The 15,438-nt window shown below is 36.0% G+C and overlaps 1 protein-coding gene across 1 annotated transcript in view; it reads left to right on the top strand.

Annotated features, from left to right (window-relative positions):
- LOC127863425 (heat shock protein 75 kDa, mitochondrial-like) overlaps window positions 1-15,438 on the top strand; it is a 56,730-nt gene that overhangs the window by 3,166 nt on the left and 38,126 nt on the right. Inside the window, exons 5-12 of the mRNA XM_052402949.1 lie at window positions 720-791; window positions 2,183-2,343; window positions 6,023-6,132; window positions 8,008-8,081; window positions 8,331-8,493; window positions 10,400-10,513; window positions 11,170-11,239; window positions 14,192-14,339. Coding sequence (XP_052258909.1) covers window positions 720-791; window positions 2,183-2,343; window positions 6,023-6,132; window positions 8,008-8,081; window positions 8,331-8,493; window positions 10,400-10,513; window positions 11,170-11,239; window positions 14,192-14,339 — 912 coding nt within the window. The remainder of the gene's footprint in view (window positions 1-719; window positions 792-2,182; window positions 2,344-6,022; window positions 6,133-8,007; window positions 8,082-8,330; window positions 8,494-10,399; window positions 10,514-11,169; window positions 11,240-14,191; window positions 14,340-15,438) is intronic.

Here is a 15,438-nt window from a genome sequence, read left to right as displayed (position 1 = left end):
ACAGGTATTTTCGGCATAAAAATGTTTTATGTAAAAGAACATGTCCTGCGTAACACCCGTTCTCCCTACCCCTAAGGTCGAAGTCATACTTAGAGATCAAAGGTCAAAGTTGGCATTAAAGAAGCTTCTCATTTCTGTCTTAATAACTTATAGCCATGTATTGATACAATGGTAGATTTTAAAATAAATTGGGAATGTCTAGTTTAACACCCTTCACCCTTCCTCAAATTTCAAGGTTATACGTACAGGCAAAAGGTCAAATGTTGCCATGAAGCAGCTTATCAGGACTGTAACTTCCTCATTCATCATGTAATTTTAAAATAACTCACAATTGCAAGCAACAATTGTTTTGCATAGATTAATAGCAATAAGCTCAATTGTTTTGCTTGATAGCATTTGTATGGTTATAGTAGTTATGTTGGATGAAAATGAGTCTAATGTATCCACTTCACAGTTCTACATGAGTTGCATTATGCAAAATTGGGCCTTATGTCATATGCAGCCAGTGTAGCTTCAGACCAGCCTGCGTTGTCACCTTGTCTGGTCAAGAGCTGCTCTGTATGCTGATGAGACCACAAAACTTGTTTGACGTAATATAGGACAAGATAGCTACGCTGCTGTTTATGGCATACAATGTGTGTACAACACGGCACATGTGATCTAAATTAAGCTTTGAAACATGCACTCGGATCATTTTTCACCGGAACTCTTCTTCACAGGACACTGGTGTTGGAATGACCAAGGAGGAAATGGTGCAAAATCTGGGAACAATCGCTCACTCGGGATCCAAGGTGAGTTAAAACATCCAATTACTATTCTATGAAGGATAGGCTTTGGTAGTTTAGTTTTGCAATTATAGAATAGGAATCTTGATTTGGTTTATTTTATGGAAGTCCATTGAAGACAACAGAATCCTTGTATATTAATTGAGCCGTGCTCTGTGGAAAGGGGGTTTAATGCATGTGCGTAAAGTAATTTCAGGTTAGCCTGTGCAGTCCACACAGGCTGATCAGGGGCGACATTTTCCGCTTTTATGATATTTTCTGTGTAAAGAAAGTCTCTTCTTGGGAAAAATCAAGTATGGGCGAAAAGTGTCGTCCTTGATTAGCCTGTGCGGACTGAACAGGCTTATCTGGGACGATACTGTATGCACATGCATAAAACCCCCTTTTAACAGAGCATGGCCCGATTGGTCATTCGAAATAAATCAGTACACTGACCTTGTATAGACTTGTCCTCAGATATTGTTAACATTTCCAATCTTCCTGACAATAGAGAGAAACATCCTATTTTAGCTTTACAAGTTGCAAAAATAGTCTATAACTACTATTTTGAATTGGCTCCTAAAATATCAAATTAACTACCTAATTTTCTTACGGTTCAAAAAAAAGGATAACTTTATCAGAATTATACGCATGTTGGCAACTTACAAAGATCTCCTATTGTCCGCCTAGAACATTTATTATTATTTCTCAAAATGACCAGTAGACAAAATAAATTGTACTTCTGCCATTTAGTTTTGTCTACAGTTGTTATCTATTAGAAGCAGGTTGATTTAATTATGATTTAATTGATTTGTTCATGCTACAATATGTTATTGTTATTCTCACACATAAACCATTACTTGGTGGATCCAGTGTAAGTTTATGTTATGTCAAATTATGGATGAAAATTTGAAAATTGGTTCCTTTATTACATATAGAATATATTTTTCCCAAATGAATGCTGAAAAAAAAACCTTTTCAAACATTATTAACATGAATCTAATGGTCAGTAGAACGTTTTCTGAATTCCATAGGTACAAACAATTATTAACCATTATACATGTAAGTTACATCAGTATTCACATTTTGACTTGAGTCACCTCTGTTTGAATAAAAAAATCAAAGTTCAAACCCCTTGAATTTTGGTCATTTTTTGTAAATAAGCAAAGACTTCATTTTTTACTTAGTTATACATTGAAATAGCAACACTAGCAAGGGTGTGACTTTTCCTCTTTTCAGCTGATTTTCTCCCTTTCCATGTCAAACTTATTTTACACAAAAATATTAACATTGCCAGACCTGAATATAAATGATGAGTTTAGTTGAAACTTGTAAGGGCATTCTCCTCCTCTTAGGTGGTTCTTAAATTCACACCCCTGAATTGTCTGTTCAGCTAATTGTGCACCTTCTTCTTCCAGGCTTTTCTAGACTCGGTGGGCGACAGTGCTGACAATGGCCGGAACATCATCGGTCAGTTTGGGGTGGGCTTCTACTCCTCCTTCATGGTGGGCTACAAGGTGGAGGTCTATAGCAAGTCCATGAAGCCTGGATCTGTCGCGTACAAGTGGACCTCCGATGGGTAAATTTCTTTTAACAGACTGCAAGGTTAACAAACCATTAACCAGGATAAATGTTAATTTAAAATAAGTTTGCATATATGAGCTTAGATGCATGAATAAAAATGGAACCTTTGTGAGTAAAAATATTGTAATTATTGGAATATTAGTTATTAGCTCCACTGGCCAAAGGCCAGCGGGGCTTATGTCATGGTCCTGTGTCCGTCGTGTGTGCGTGCGTGCGTGCGTTAACTTTTTCTTTAAACATCTTCTTCTTCTAAACTACTGGTCCAATTCTGATGAAATTTCTCAGGAATGTTCATGTGGTGAACCTCTTTCAAATTTGTTCAAATTATGCCCCTTGGGTCAAATTTGACCCTGCCCCAGGGGGTCAAAAAGTTGAAAATTTGCTTATATAAGGCCTATTTTGTGCAAACTTTAAAAATCTTCTTGTCCATAACCATTGGGCGTAGGGCTACCAAATTTAGTATGTAGTGACATCTTATAGTCCTCTACCAAGTTTGTTCAAATAATGCCCCTGGGGTCAAATTTGACCCTGCCCCGGGGGGTCAAAAAATTGAAAATTTGCTTATATAGGGCCTATTTTGTGCAAACTTTAAAAATCTTCTTGTCCATAACCATTGGGCCTAGGGCTACCAAATTTGCTATGTAGTGACATCTTATAGTCCTCTACCAAGTTTGTTCAACTTATGCCCCTGGGGTTAAATTTGACCCTGCCCCGGGGGGTCAAAAAATTGAAAATTTGCTTATATAAGGCCTATTTTGTGCAAACTTTAAAAAATCTTCTTGTCCATAACCATTGGGCCTAGGGCTACCAAATTTAGTATGTAGTGACATCTTATAGTCCTCTACCAAGTTTGTTCAAATTATGCCCCTGGGGTCAAATTTGACCCTGCCCCGGGGGGTTAAAAAATTGAAAATTTGCTTATATAAGGCCTATTTTGTGCAAACTTTAAAAATCTTCTTGTCCATAACCATTGGGCCTAGGGCTACCAAATTTGCTATGTAGTGACATCTTATAGTCCTCTACCAAGTTTGTTCAAATAATGCCCCTGGGGTCAAATTTGACCCTGCCCCGGGGGTTAAAAAATTGAAAATTTGCTTATATAAGGCCTATTTTGTGCAAACTTTAAAAATCTTCTTGTCCATAACCATTGGGCCTAGGGCTACCAAATTTGCTATGTAGTGACATCTTATAGTCCTCTACCAAGTTTGTTCAAATAATGCCCCTGGGGTCAAATTTGACCCTGCCCCGGGGGGGTTAAAAAATTGAAAATTTGCTTATATAAGGCCTATTTTGTGCAAACTTTAAAAATCTTCTTGTCCATTACCATTGGTCCTAGGGCTACCTAATTTGCTATGTAGTGACTTCTTATAGTCCTCTACCAAGTTTGTTCAAATTATGCCCCTGGGGTCAAATTTGACCCTGCCCCGGGGAGTCAAAAAATTGAACATTTGCTTATATAAGGCCTATTTTGTGAAAACTTAAAAAATCTAGCTGTCCATAACCATTGGGCAAAGGGCTACCAAATTTGGTATGTAGTGACATCTTATAGTCCTCTACCAAGTTTGTTCAAATTATGCCCCTGGGGTCAAATTTAACCCTGCCATGGGGGGTCAAAAAATCGAAAATTTGCTTATATAAGGCCTATTTTGTGCAAACTTTAAAATATCTTCTTGTCCATAACCGTATGGCATAGGGCTACCAAATTTGGTATGTAATTACATCTTAGAGTCCTCTACCAAGTTTGTTCAAATTTAGCCCCTGGGATCAAATTTGACCGTTCCCCAGGGGTCACAAAATTGAACATATGCTTATATTGGACCCATTTTGTGCAAACTATACAAATCTTGTCCATAACCATTGGGCCTATTTCTACCAAATTCGGTAGGTAGTGACATATAATAGTTCTCTACTTAGTTTGTTCAAATTATGCCCCTGGGAACAAATTTGACCTTGCCCCAGGGGTCACAAAAATGAACATATGCTTAAATAAGGCTTATTGTGTGCAAACTTTAAAAATCTTCTTGTTCTTAATTATAGAGCCTAGGGCTACTAAATTTGGTGTGTAGTGATGTCTAATAGTCCTCTACCAAATTTGTTCAAATTATTCCCCTGGGCTCAAATTTGACCCGGCCCCGGGGCTCACAAAACTGAACATGTGACGTTTACCAGTGGAGATTACTGCGGCCGTTTAGCTGTGACCAACAACAACATCAACATCTTGAAAACATGAGATAAAACCCTGTCATTTAGTGCCATTTTAGGTCAGATGGTGACTGCTTACAAAGGCGTTGAAGTAAAAACATGTGTTATGAATGTTTTTCTTACAAATTGAAAAAAGTCGGGTTTTATTTAAATATGTCGAAAGTGACCATATATCCGGATGAAAATATTTTGTATGACATGTTAATTTCATGTCTTTTTTGTAGTGTTTAAACCAGTTTAATAATATATTATTGATTTTAAAAACACAACTTCCATGCACATAATTATTTAAAGAAAAGTCAATATATGATACTGCACGGTAAGCTCAAACTTTGTATCCAAGAGAAGGTTTTGAAATTAATGAAGTGCAATGTTCTTAACTATCGTATATGCTGCTTTTTAATAACTAATGATTCATTGTTCCATTTGTGAATCGTGACTCATGAATTGTGGATATGATTGTCAATTGCTCAACAATCCATATATATTTCTGACCATTTTATAATTTTCTTAATATAAGTTATGAATTGATCTTAGAAGTCAAATGTATTACTTAATTAAATACATTTATAAATATAAAGAAATAATCTTTAGATTATCATAATATTCTCAGGCCTTTTGGTCTTTGGGATGTGTGGGTTGATGAGCAATTTCTCCTTTTATCACAATGATTTCTACCCTACCTGATCATTTCCTTCATATTCCATTTTAATTTAATTGACGTCTGCAACCTCTTTCAAATTGGGAAAGTCCAAAATGTGTCGTTTGGTAAAGGGTTAAGGCATTTTGATTCCTATGGGTCTTGTGAATCTGTTTCAAATCAAATGTGTAGATTTGATCTTCAGCATCTAAAAATATGTGACATAGAAAGAACGCCAATATCTTTTGGAGAGATAAATGTACCTACGTTATAAGCAAAGGACCTGTGCAACAATTCCCGGGCTTTTAAGTCTGTTTAGTTAACACGGTAGTAACTTTTTCCATATATAAAAATGCTCACCCTTCCAACTTTAAACCCCCAGTGGGACGAGGGATAGAAAGAGAAAGTCACATGCTTGAGTACATTTCAACTCATGCGCATTGCACGTTTTTTTGCAAAGAAAAAACAGTGGAGCGATACAGGGCCATCATGGCCCTCTTGTTTACAATATCTTGATATGTATTGTGACTAAATAGTTTCTAAATGTGTTGCTATTAATAATTTGTGTTACTGAACATTTAGAACTTTGCATAGAACTTCCTCGAATGGATTAAAATTATTTTTTTTAATTTTTAAAATTTTCAAACCATCTTTTGGAAAACAAGTGTTTAAAAGTGATCCATGGCAGATTATTTTCATTGTATTAAGCATGGCTACAGTTACTTTCCAATCATCTAGTACAAAAAAGCCAAATTCTGCACCTGATGATATCAGTCTAGGTGAGGTCATGTGACCGATACCTTGTCATTGAGGCCCACATTCTGTGTTTCAGTACTGGGACATACGAGATAGCAGAGGCGGAAGGTGTACAGAGAGGCACAAAGATTGTCATTCACCTGAAAGGGGACAGCAGCGAGTTCTGTGTGGACAGCTTTGTGAAAGGTCAATACATGGAATATATGAGCAATGTTTATGTGCCAACATTTTACATATGGGTATTCTACGTTATGCAACACAATGTAGTTTAATGTTTTGGTAAATTAAAAAAAATGAAAAAAAAACTGTTTCAGATTTGAAAAAATTTGTTGTAGTTATTATATTTTTGAGGAAACAGTAACATTGAACATTTATATGCATCTTTTGATGATTTAAAAACCTAAAAACATAACGCCTACTGAATGTAATAAGTCATGTAACTTACATTTTTATACATCTTTACTTTTTTCCATTTTTGTGTTTATTAAGGTGACATACATCAACTGTTAAAATATTAAGTCAACCTTTTTGGTAAAAATTATGTTTTTATCAGATTTTCGAAATTGACATGACAAACACGTGTCATTTTCTGAATGTAAACAGTAGCGTAACTGACATTTTGTTAAATTTTCAGGAGAAGCAAACAGATGTTTTATTTAAATAATAAACATTTTTCCATATTCAAATTTTCTGATGAGTATTATAATAACACTTGAAAAACGAAACAAAACTCCAAATTGATATGTCTTTTTTAAAACAATCAAAAATTAAGAAAGGAGCAGTTATCATAATTTCAATACTGAAATATTTCAAGCGCAAAAAATAATGTAAGTGCTCTTACTGTATTTTGGAAAATGTCTGAAAATATGCTTTCATGAACAATTAAAAAAATGTCAGTTACCCTAGTTATTACATTTAGTAGACGATAAGAATGTGTTACAAACGCGAAATTATTGAAAATTTTGTAGAGCTCTGTTGTTATCGCTATATTTTGTGACATTACGAGTATTGCTTATATATAGTATAAAATACACCATTCACTTTTTTAGCACGGATGGCCTAGTGGTTTAGGTGATAGACTTTTACTCAAAGGGTCAGTGGTACGAGCCCAGTTGATGATTTCTTTTTCTTTTTTTTAATAAATTGTATTCTTGTTTTTTACTGTAGTTGTTTAGTTCCAATGTTCACATTGATCAATTTAAAGCATTTAATGACAAACTTCAATACATGCTAAAATCTGTGAAAAGGTCCCTTTAAAAAAAGTAAGTACATTGGTTGAACTGGTGAAGGTATCCTAATGCATTCATAACTTGGTATTATGTACTTGAATCACATGAAAGTCCATTAATAGTCCAAAAAAGACATTTTAAAACTTGACTTGCTTAGGATGTTGATGGTGAACAATTTACTCTGTATGAACTTTTTTTTAGATAAAGCGGACAGTTGTATAAGATTCCACATTGTGTCTTGATATGAACTGTTGTATACTCACAATGAACTAGTGTCATCACATTTGAGAGTCTGTAAGCTTGCCTATAATCTACAATGATAATTTTGAAACTTTTTATGCCCCCGGATCAAATGATCGGGGGTATATTGTTTTTGGCCTGTCTGGGTGTCATTCTGTCTGTCTGTCTGTCTGTCTGTCTGTCTGTCTGTCTGTCTGTCTGTCTGTCTGTCTGTCTGTCTGTCTGTCATTCTGTCCCAAAACTTTAACCTTGGTTAAAGTCAAGGTTAAAGTTTTGCAATAACTTTTGGCATGCATGTGTATCTCATGGAGCTGCACATTTTGAGTGGTGAAAGGTCAAGGTCATCCTTCAAGGTCAAAGGTCAAATATATGGCTTCAAAGCGGTGTCAAAACTTTAACCTTGGTCATAACTTTTGCAATATTGAACACAGCAACTTATAATTTGGCATGCATGTGTATCTCATGGAGCTGCACATTTTTAGTAATGAAAGGTCAAGGTCATCTTTCAAGGTCAAAGGTCAAATTTATGGCTTCAAAGGGGCGCAATAGGGGGCATTGTGTTTCTGACAAACACATCTCTTGTTTCTTTCAGATGTGATTGCTAAGTACAGTAACTTTGTGGGTCTACCCATATACCTGAATGGGAAGAAGGTCAATGTTGTCCAGGTAATGACTATGCCCAATTAAGCTGTTATGAAGTTATGTAAAAAAGACCATTTCACACCTTTGTATAATAAAGCAGTAGTGAGTTTATAACATTGTTTGTTAGCAAAAGATCAAGCTTTTCTTGGCACTATGTTGTAATTGTTCGAGAAAGTTACGTTTGCTGTGAGATTTAAAAAAAGAAACTTTCTGTTTATTTTTTTACAAGACAACAACAATTGTTAAAACCTGGCCTTTTCTTTCAATCATCAGGCCCTGTGGATGATGGATCCAAAGGATGTTACTGAGGACATGCATGAGGAATTCTACAGATTGATTGCAAATGTGTATGACAAACCCCGATACAGTCTCCACTACAAGACAGACGCCCCTGTCAATATCCGGGCGCTGTTCTATGTACCCGAGTACAAACCAAGTGAGTCACTGTCTGGGTTATGTGGAACATGCGTAGAGGTGTTTAACCCTTTAACACTTACACATGCACTTTTACGCATTTAAAGTCTCTTAGAAAATCAAATAAAATTAAAGACCTTTCTTACTTGATTAAAGTTTTTAAGGCTTCATTTCCAACCCTAAGGTACTGATGAGCAGCAAATATCATAAAACCTGAACTCTTGCAGGCTGTTTTGGATTTACCAAAAAAAACCAGTCATAAGTCTACCCGCTCATAAGTAGTGGGGTAAAAAATGATACGAAAATCAGAGATTTTGAATATGTCCAAGTAATAAGTCAAGTCAGAAATTGTCCGTCCACGAATTTCATAAACAGACGCCATTTTAAATGTACGGGAAATTTTAATTCTATACATAGACCATGACGTCATTATAGCACTGTGCGACGTAGACATAGCGGACGCGTGTATTATGTACTTTGTTTAATATAATCAAAACGATATATATTTAGGAAATCGAAAATAATATATAAAAATATAGACAAGCAAGTCATTATGAACCACATAAAAACAAAGACAACAACATAGGAAACCAGAACGTATATACATGTACATTGTAATTTACACAACAACGACGTACGAAACACCAAACTTGTGTTCAGAAGCACTATTATTATTTGATTGCTCTGCAAATTCTATCACGCGTATTTTAAACGCATTGTCATACGCATGGCGTTTGCGTTTTCCAGGCATTTTCACAAATCCGATGTGTTAGTCAAATTAATCAATTATTATTATAAAGTTTGCACTAAATTGTCCACGCTAGTAATAATCCACAAACTTATAATCCGTTGACACACTGGGATCACTGTAATGAAATCTTTGTACTTTTAATCGGACTAACAATGATTGACATAACCAATAGACCGCTAACTCCACCTTTGTTCTACATAACAGTTTCAAAGGCGGAGCTATGCACGTGCTCAAACATAATTGGACGATTACCAGTAAATAACAAATTCGCAATTGGTTAAACATGTCGCTTCACAAATTAAAGGAATCTTATTTTATCGGCGAGAAGGGTGATGCTTTATGGCTTCTTGACATGAAGCCGCTTTCCTTTGATGACGTCAAACTGTCAATTCACGCAGGTTGCCAATTCTCGCTCGACTTTAAAAATGACTTGATCTTTTGGTTACACGTTCAATTGTAAAAAAACACCTGCTAGCATGAAAACTTTGGATTAAATTATGAAATTAAAAACAAGGGAAATGTTGCGGCAAACTGTGGTTATATTCATTAGTAAGTATTAGTTAAAAGAGGACATTTTATGTGTCGTATTTCAACAAGTTTTCTATACAACAAACAACAACAACTTTAACCATTACCGCGGGGATCGATCTTGGTAGAATGTCATCATTTTATTTCATGGACGACCTCATAAGTCGAGACTATAAATTTGTTTGAGAAAAAAAGCTCGACTTATGACTGGATTTGTTTTGGTATGCTGGTTGCATAAGCCATTTTCACTTTGCTTCTGAGTCGGAAAGGGTTAATGTTTGCATGTTCTACATTTGGGAGTTAAAACCGAGTAAGTTATGTAGGGAACAAAATACATTGGGATGGGTAATATTTGCTAATACATTGTGACAATAATATTTGGCCCGTCCATGTTTGTTTGTTTCCAAAAAAAACATGATCTCAGATTATTTTTTTAACAACCAATTACAATTGTTTGGTTCATCAGAAAAAATCTACAAATTTCAAAACATGGATTGATTCTCAATAGGTTGCATATAGGGGCATTGAACGGCTATAGGTTAGGAATGACTAATTAAATTTCAGCGCTGTTTTAAAATGACTACCCTGACTATGGTGTTGTACCTTTAGAAAAAATAAATGTTCTGACTATTGTATGGTATGATTGCAGCGCTGTTTGACATGTCTAGGGAGACAGACAGCAGTCTGCAGCTCTACAGCAGGAAAGTGATGATAATGTCCAAGACCAACATGATCCTGCCTAAGTGGCTGAGATTTGTGAAAGGTACGTTTGTACATTATCTTTCATTTCATTATCTTTCATCTTCCTTTTTATGCCCCCGGTAGGGTGGCATATAGCAGTTGAACTGTCTGTCTGTCTGAAAACTTTAACATTGCTCATGAGTTTTGCAATATTGAAGATAGCAACTTGATATTTGACATGCATGTGTATCTCATTGAGCTGCACATTTTGAGTGGTGAAAGGTCAAGGTCATCCTTCAAGGTCAAAGGTCAAATATATGGCTTCAAAGTGGCGCAGTAGGGGGCATTGTGTTTCTGACAATCACATCTCTTGTTCATCTCGAGTCAGACATTCAGCCTAAGAAACAGGTACATGTAGTTTACCAAATATATGCAATAGGACATTAATCATAAAATAATTACTTAAAGCTGGGGTCACTGTCTTGGAACAATCAATGCAAAGCTTTTTATGTTAAAATGTTTCAAACTATTAAATAATGATATATGTAATATATTTTACTGATTTGTAATTATAAAATTTGATCTACAACATTCATGAAAGTATAAGCTAAGATTTCTCTTAAGAAGATTTGTGAGTATGGGCCCTGGCAAGTAGATTTGCCAGCTATTTTTAATAATGAAAATAAATTATTCAACAGAAAGTACCCATGTTTTAGGTTTCTTACTACATGTTTGCAGGAGTGGTAGACAGTGAAGACATCCCCCTCAATCTCAGTAGAGAATTGCTACAGGACAGCTCTCTCATCAGGTAAGATATCCCCCTCAATCTCAGTAGAATTGCTGCAGGATAGCTCTCTCATCAGGTAAGATATCCCCCTCAATCTCAGTAGAGAACTTCTGCAGGATAGCTCTCTCATCAGGAAGGATATCCCCCACAATCTCAGTAGAGAATGGCTGCAGGACAGCTCTCTCATCAGGTAAGATATCCCCCTCAATATCAGTAGAGAATTGCTTCAGGATAGCTCTCTTGTTAGGTAAGATATCACCCTCAATCTCAGTGCAGAACTTCTTCAGGACAGCTCTCTCATCAGGTAAGATATCCCTCTCAATCTATGTAGAGAATTGCTGCAGGTAGCTCTCTCATAAGGTATTCTGTTCTTTAAAAAATAATAATGAATTATTATACCCCCAATACCATTGGTAATGGAGGCTATATAGGAGTCAGTCTGTCTGTCCTAAAAATTTAATCTGATCTTCACCAAACTTGGTCAGAAGTAAGGGTGTCACGTTTACAGATTTTTCTAAACGTTTAAACAAAATGAAATAAACTAAAAGTTACCGTTTAAACGGTATCCCTATGTCCATTTAAAAAGCATCAGTACCATCGCATTTCCAAACCGAAAATAGTATTTTATTTCCGGAAGTAATATTCAGTGCATATCCCATTCGCGGAATGACGTCATTTTTATACCATAAAATATTATAAAACAGAGCATCCGAATCACCACATGTGTATTCGTCATTCTATAAAAACAATTTAAAGAACATCGAAAATAATGTAAAATCAATGAAAAATCCTTTTTCCGAAAACGACACTCCAAAACAAATGCACGTATTTTGCATATGAAGTACAATGCGTATATCGTTTGACCGCAGAAAATGACAAACCAGTTAAGTAGCAAAAATGTAATCAATATATAAGTTGGTTAAAATATTGCTTTTCAACATGCTACCGCAGTGTTTGACTTTGCTAATCAATCTCTTAAAATATTTCAAGACGGCGGCATATGCACTGTTTCGTTGCCAAGTTGTACGATTTTCGGAAAGTAGCGAAAATTTTCCGTTAGTTTCCGTTCATGTCTGTGCCATCTGCTAACCAATCAGAAATAAATTATTGCCGAATTCGGTAGCCCGGATTTACCGCAAGTACCTGGTTTCGCAGTTTGTCATCGATATACTTCTTACGGCTAGTCGGCTACGTTACTTGCACCCCAATATTTATTATATTGATATTAACTGTCGTTTAAACGTTTACTGTTTCAGCAAAACACGAAACGCGACCGTTTAAATGTGACACCTTTAGTCAGAAGTTGTATCTAGATGATGTCTAGGTCAAGTTTGAATATGGGTCATGCCGGGTCAAAAACTAGGTCACGGGGTCGCTTAGTGCGTTTTAAACTGAAAGTTTGTCCGGACCATAACTATGTCATTTATTGTTAGATTTTAAAATGACTTGGTACATTTGTTCACCATCATGTAAAATGACTTGGTACATTTGTTCACAATCATGGGACGGTATGCCATGCGAAAGAAGTACGTCGCTATCTCCAAGGTCAAGGTCACACTTGGAGTTGCCCATAAATGAGCTTGTCCGGGCCATAACTTTGTCATTTATTGTGAGACTTTAAAATCATTTGGCACATTTGTTCACCATCATTGGACGGTGTGTCATTCGAAAGAATGACGTTGATATCTCCAAGGTCAAGGTTGCACTTTGAGTTCAAAGGTCAAACCATAAATGAGCTTGTCTGGGCCATAACTATGTCGCTCATTGTGAGATTTTAAAATCATTTGGCGCATTTGTTCACCATCATTGGACAGTGTGTCATGCGAAAGAATTGCGTCGATATCTCCAAGGTCACACTTTGAGTTCAAAGGTCAAAAATGGCCTTAAATGAGCTTGTCTGGGCCTAACAATGTCGTTCATTGTGAGATTCTAAAATCATTTGGCACATTTGTTCACCATTATTGGACGGTGTGTCATGCGAAAGAATTACATCAATATCTGCAATGTCAAGGTCACACTTTGAGTTCAAAGGTCAAAAATGGCCTTAAATGAGCTTGTCTGGGCCTAACAATGTCGTTCATTGTGAGATTCTAAAATCATTTGGCACATTTGTTCACCATTATTGGACGGTGTGTCATGCGAAAGAATTACATCAATATCTCCAAGGTCAAGGTCACACTTGAAGTTCAAAGGTCAAAAAAGGCCATAAATGAGCTTGTCCGGGCCATAACTATGTCGTTCATTTCGATATTTTAAAATAATGTGGCACATTTGTTCATCATCATTGGACGGTGGTTATGCAAAAGAATTACATCGATATCTCCAAGATCAAAGTAAAAAATGTCCATAAATGAGGTTGTCCGGGCCATGACTATGTCATTCATTGTGAGATTTTAAAATGACTCTGTACATTAATTTTGTTCACATTCATTGGGCAGCCTGTCATGCGAAAGAATTCAAGAGTTCAAATGTCAAAATGGCCATAAATGATAATGTCATTATAATTCTTAAAAATCGCCATAAATTAGCTTCTCTTGTTTTGTGAAGACAGCATGCAAAACATTCTGTGTAATGCAGCATGTGGGGGTATATGTCACGTCTGTGACAAAGCTCTAGTTTCTATATCTGCAGTTTTTATAATTGGTACAAATCTTTGAAAGAACATCATAATTTATTAAATACCCATATAAAAACCTTAGCAACTATCCAGAATTCCCGATCAATCTTTTGTTATTTCTTGTAATCCTTTTCCTCCTCAAAGCCAAGTGAAAAGGGCTACATGCAAACAGCATAAAACCAGGTTTTATGCTGGTTGCTGCTTATCAGTACCTTAGGGTTTGAAATGAAGGCTTTAAATCTTGAATCTAGTAAGAAAGGTCTTAAATTAAATATGATTTATAAGGGACTTCATACATCAAAGTGGGTACCAAATTGGTAAAAGGTACAAACTTTCAACCACTCTGTCTATTGTAGAAAGCTGAGCAATGTGTTGACCAATCGACTGATCAAGTATTTCCAAGAGCAGTCTAAGAAGGACCCAGAGCGTTATGACCAGTTCTATGAGGACTACGGCCTGTTCTTCCGTGAGGGCATTGTCACCACCCCGGAACAGGAGACCAGGGTAAGGCTTGACTGCTGAATGAGGATTTATCAATACATTTTGTGCTGACTATGATAATCATGTACATTGTTATCCAAAACTTACATAATATTTTATAAATCTTATGAAGTTAAACTAATTTTATCATATCAACTGTGTAAACAGAAGGTATGTCAAATTTTCAAAAGCACAACTTCTTTTCCCAAGTTTAAACTCTTTTTTGTCCACTAATAAATTATTAATTTGCTATGGCGTCAATATGAAAATAAATGCATAGTGATAAAATATTTGTGTGCTTTATACAGCAATACAGCTTAAGTTTATACCATAGTTTGTTATCAATTTGGTTGAGTGAAAAAGGATTTTTAGCTCATCTATTTTTTGAAAAAAAAAAAAGAGCTATTGTCATCACCTTGGCGTCGGCGTCCGGTTAAGTTTTGCGTTTAGGTCCACTTTTCTTAGAAAGTATCAATGCTATTGCATTCAAACTTGGTACACTTACTTACTATCATGAGGGGACTAGGCAGGCAAAGTTAGATAACTCTGGCGTGCATTTTGACTGAATTATGTGCCCTTTTTATACTTAGAAAATTGAAAATTTTGGTTAAGTTTTGCGTTTAGGTCCACTTTTTTCAGAAAGTATCAATGCTATTGCATTCAAACTTGGTACACTTACTTACTATCATGAGGGGACTGGGCAGGCAAAGTTAGATAACTCTGGCGTGCATTTTGACGGAATTATGTGCCCTTTTTATACTTAGAAAATTGAAAATTTTGGTTAAGTTTTGTGTTTAGGTCCATTTTATTCCTTAAGTATCAAAGCTATTGCTTTCATACTTGCAACACTTACTAACTATCATAAGGGGACTGTGCAGGCAAAGTAATGTAACTCTGACTGGCATTTTGACAGAATTATGTGCCCTTTTTAGCTCACCTGAGCAACAGCTCGAGGTGAGCTATTGTGATCACTCAGCGTCCGGCGTCCGGCCGTCCGTCCGTCCGTCCGTCTGTAAACAATTTGTAAACATCTTCTTCTACTAAACCATTGAGCCAATTTCAACTAAATTTCATGTGGAGCATCCCTAGGTCATGGGACAAAAGAATTGTTAAAAAAAATTTG

The sequence above is a fragment of the Dreissena polymorpha genome, unplaced genomic scaffold (assembly GCF_020536995.1).
Source record: "Dreissena polymorpha isolate Duluth1 unplaced genomic scaffold, UMN_Dpol_1.0 chrUn008, whole genome shotgun sequence".
Taxonomy (NCBI): domain Eukaryota; kingdom Metazoa; phylum Mollusca; class Bivalvia; order Myida; family Dreissenidae; genus Dreissena; species Dreissena polymorpha.
The sequence above is the reverse complement of the archived record's forward strand: the minus strand, read 5'-3'. Positions and strand labels throughout refer to the sequence as shown.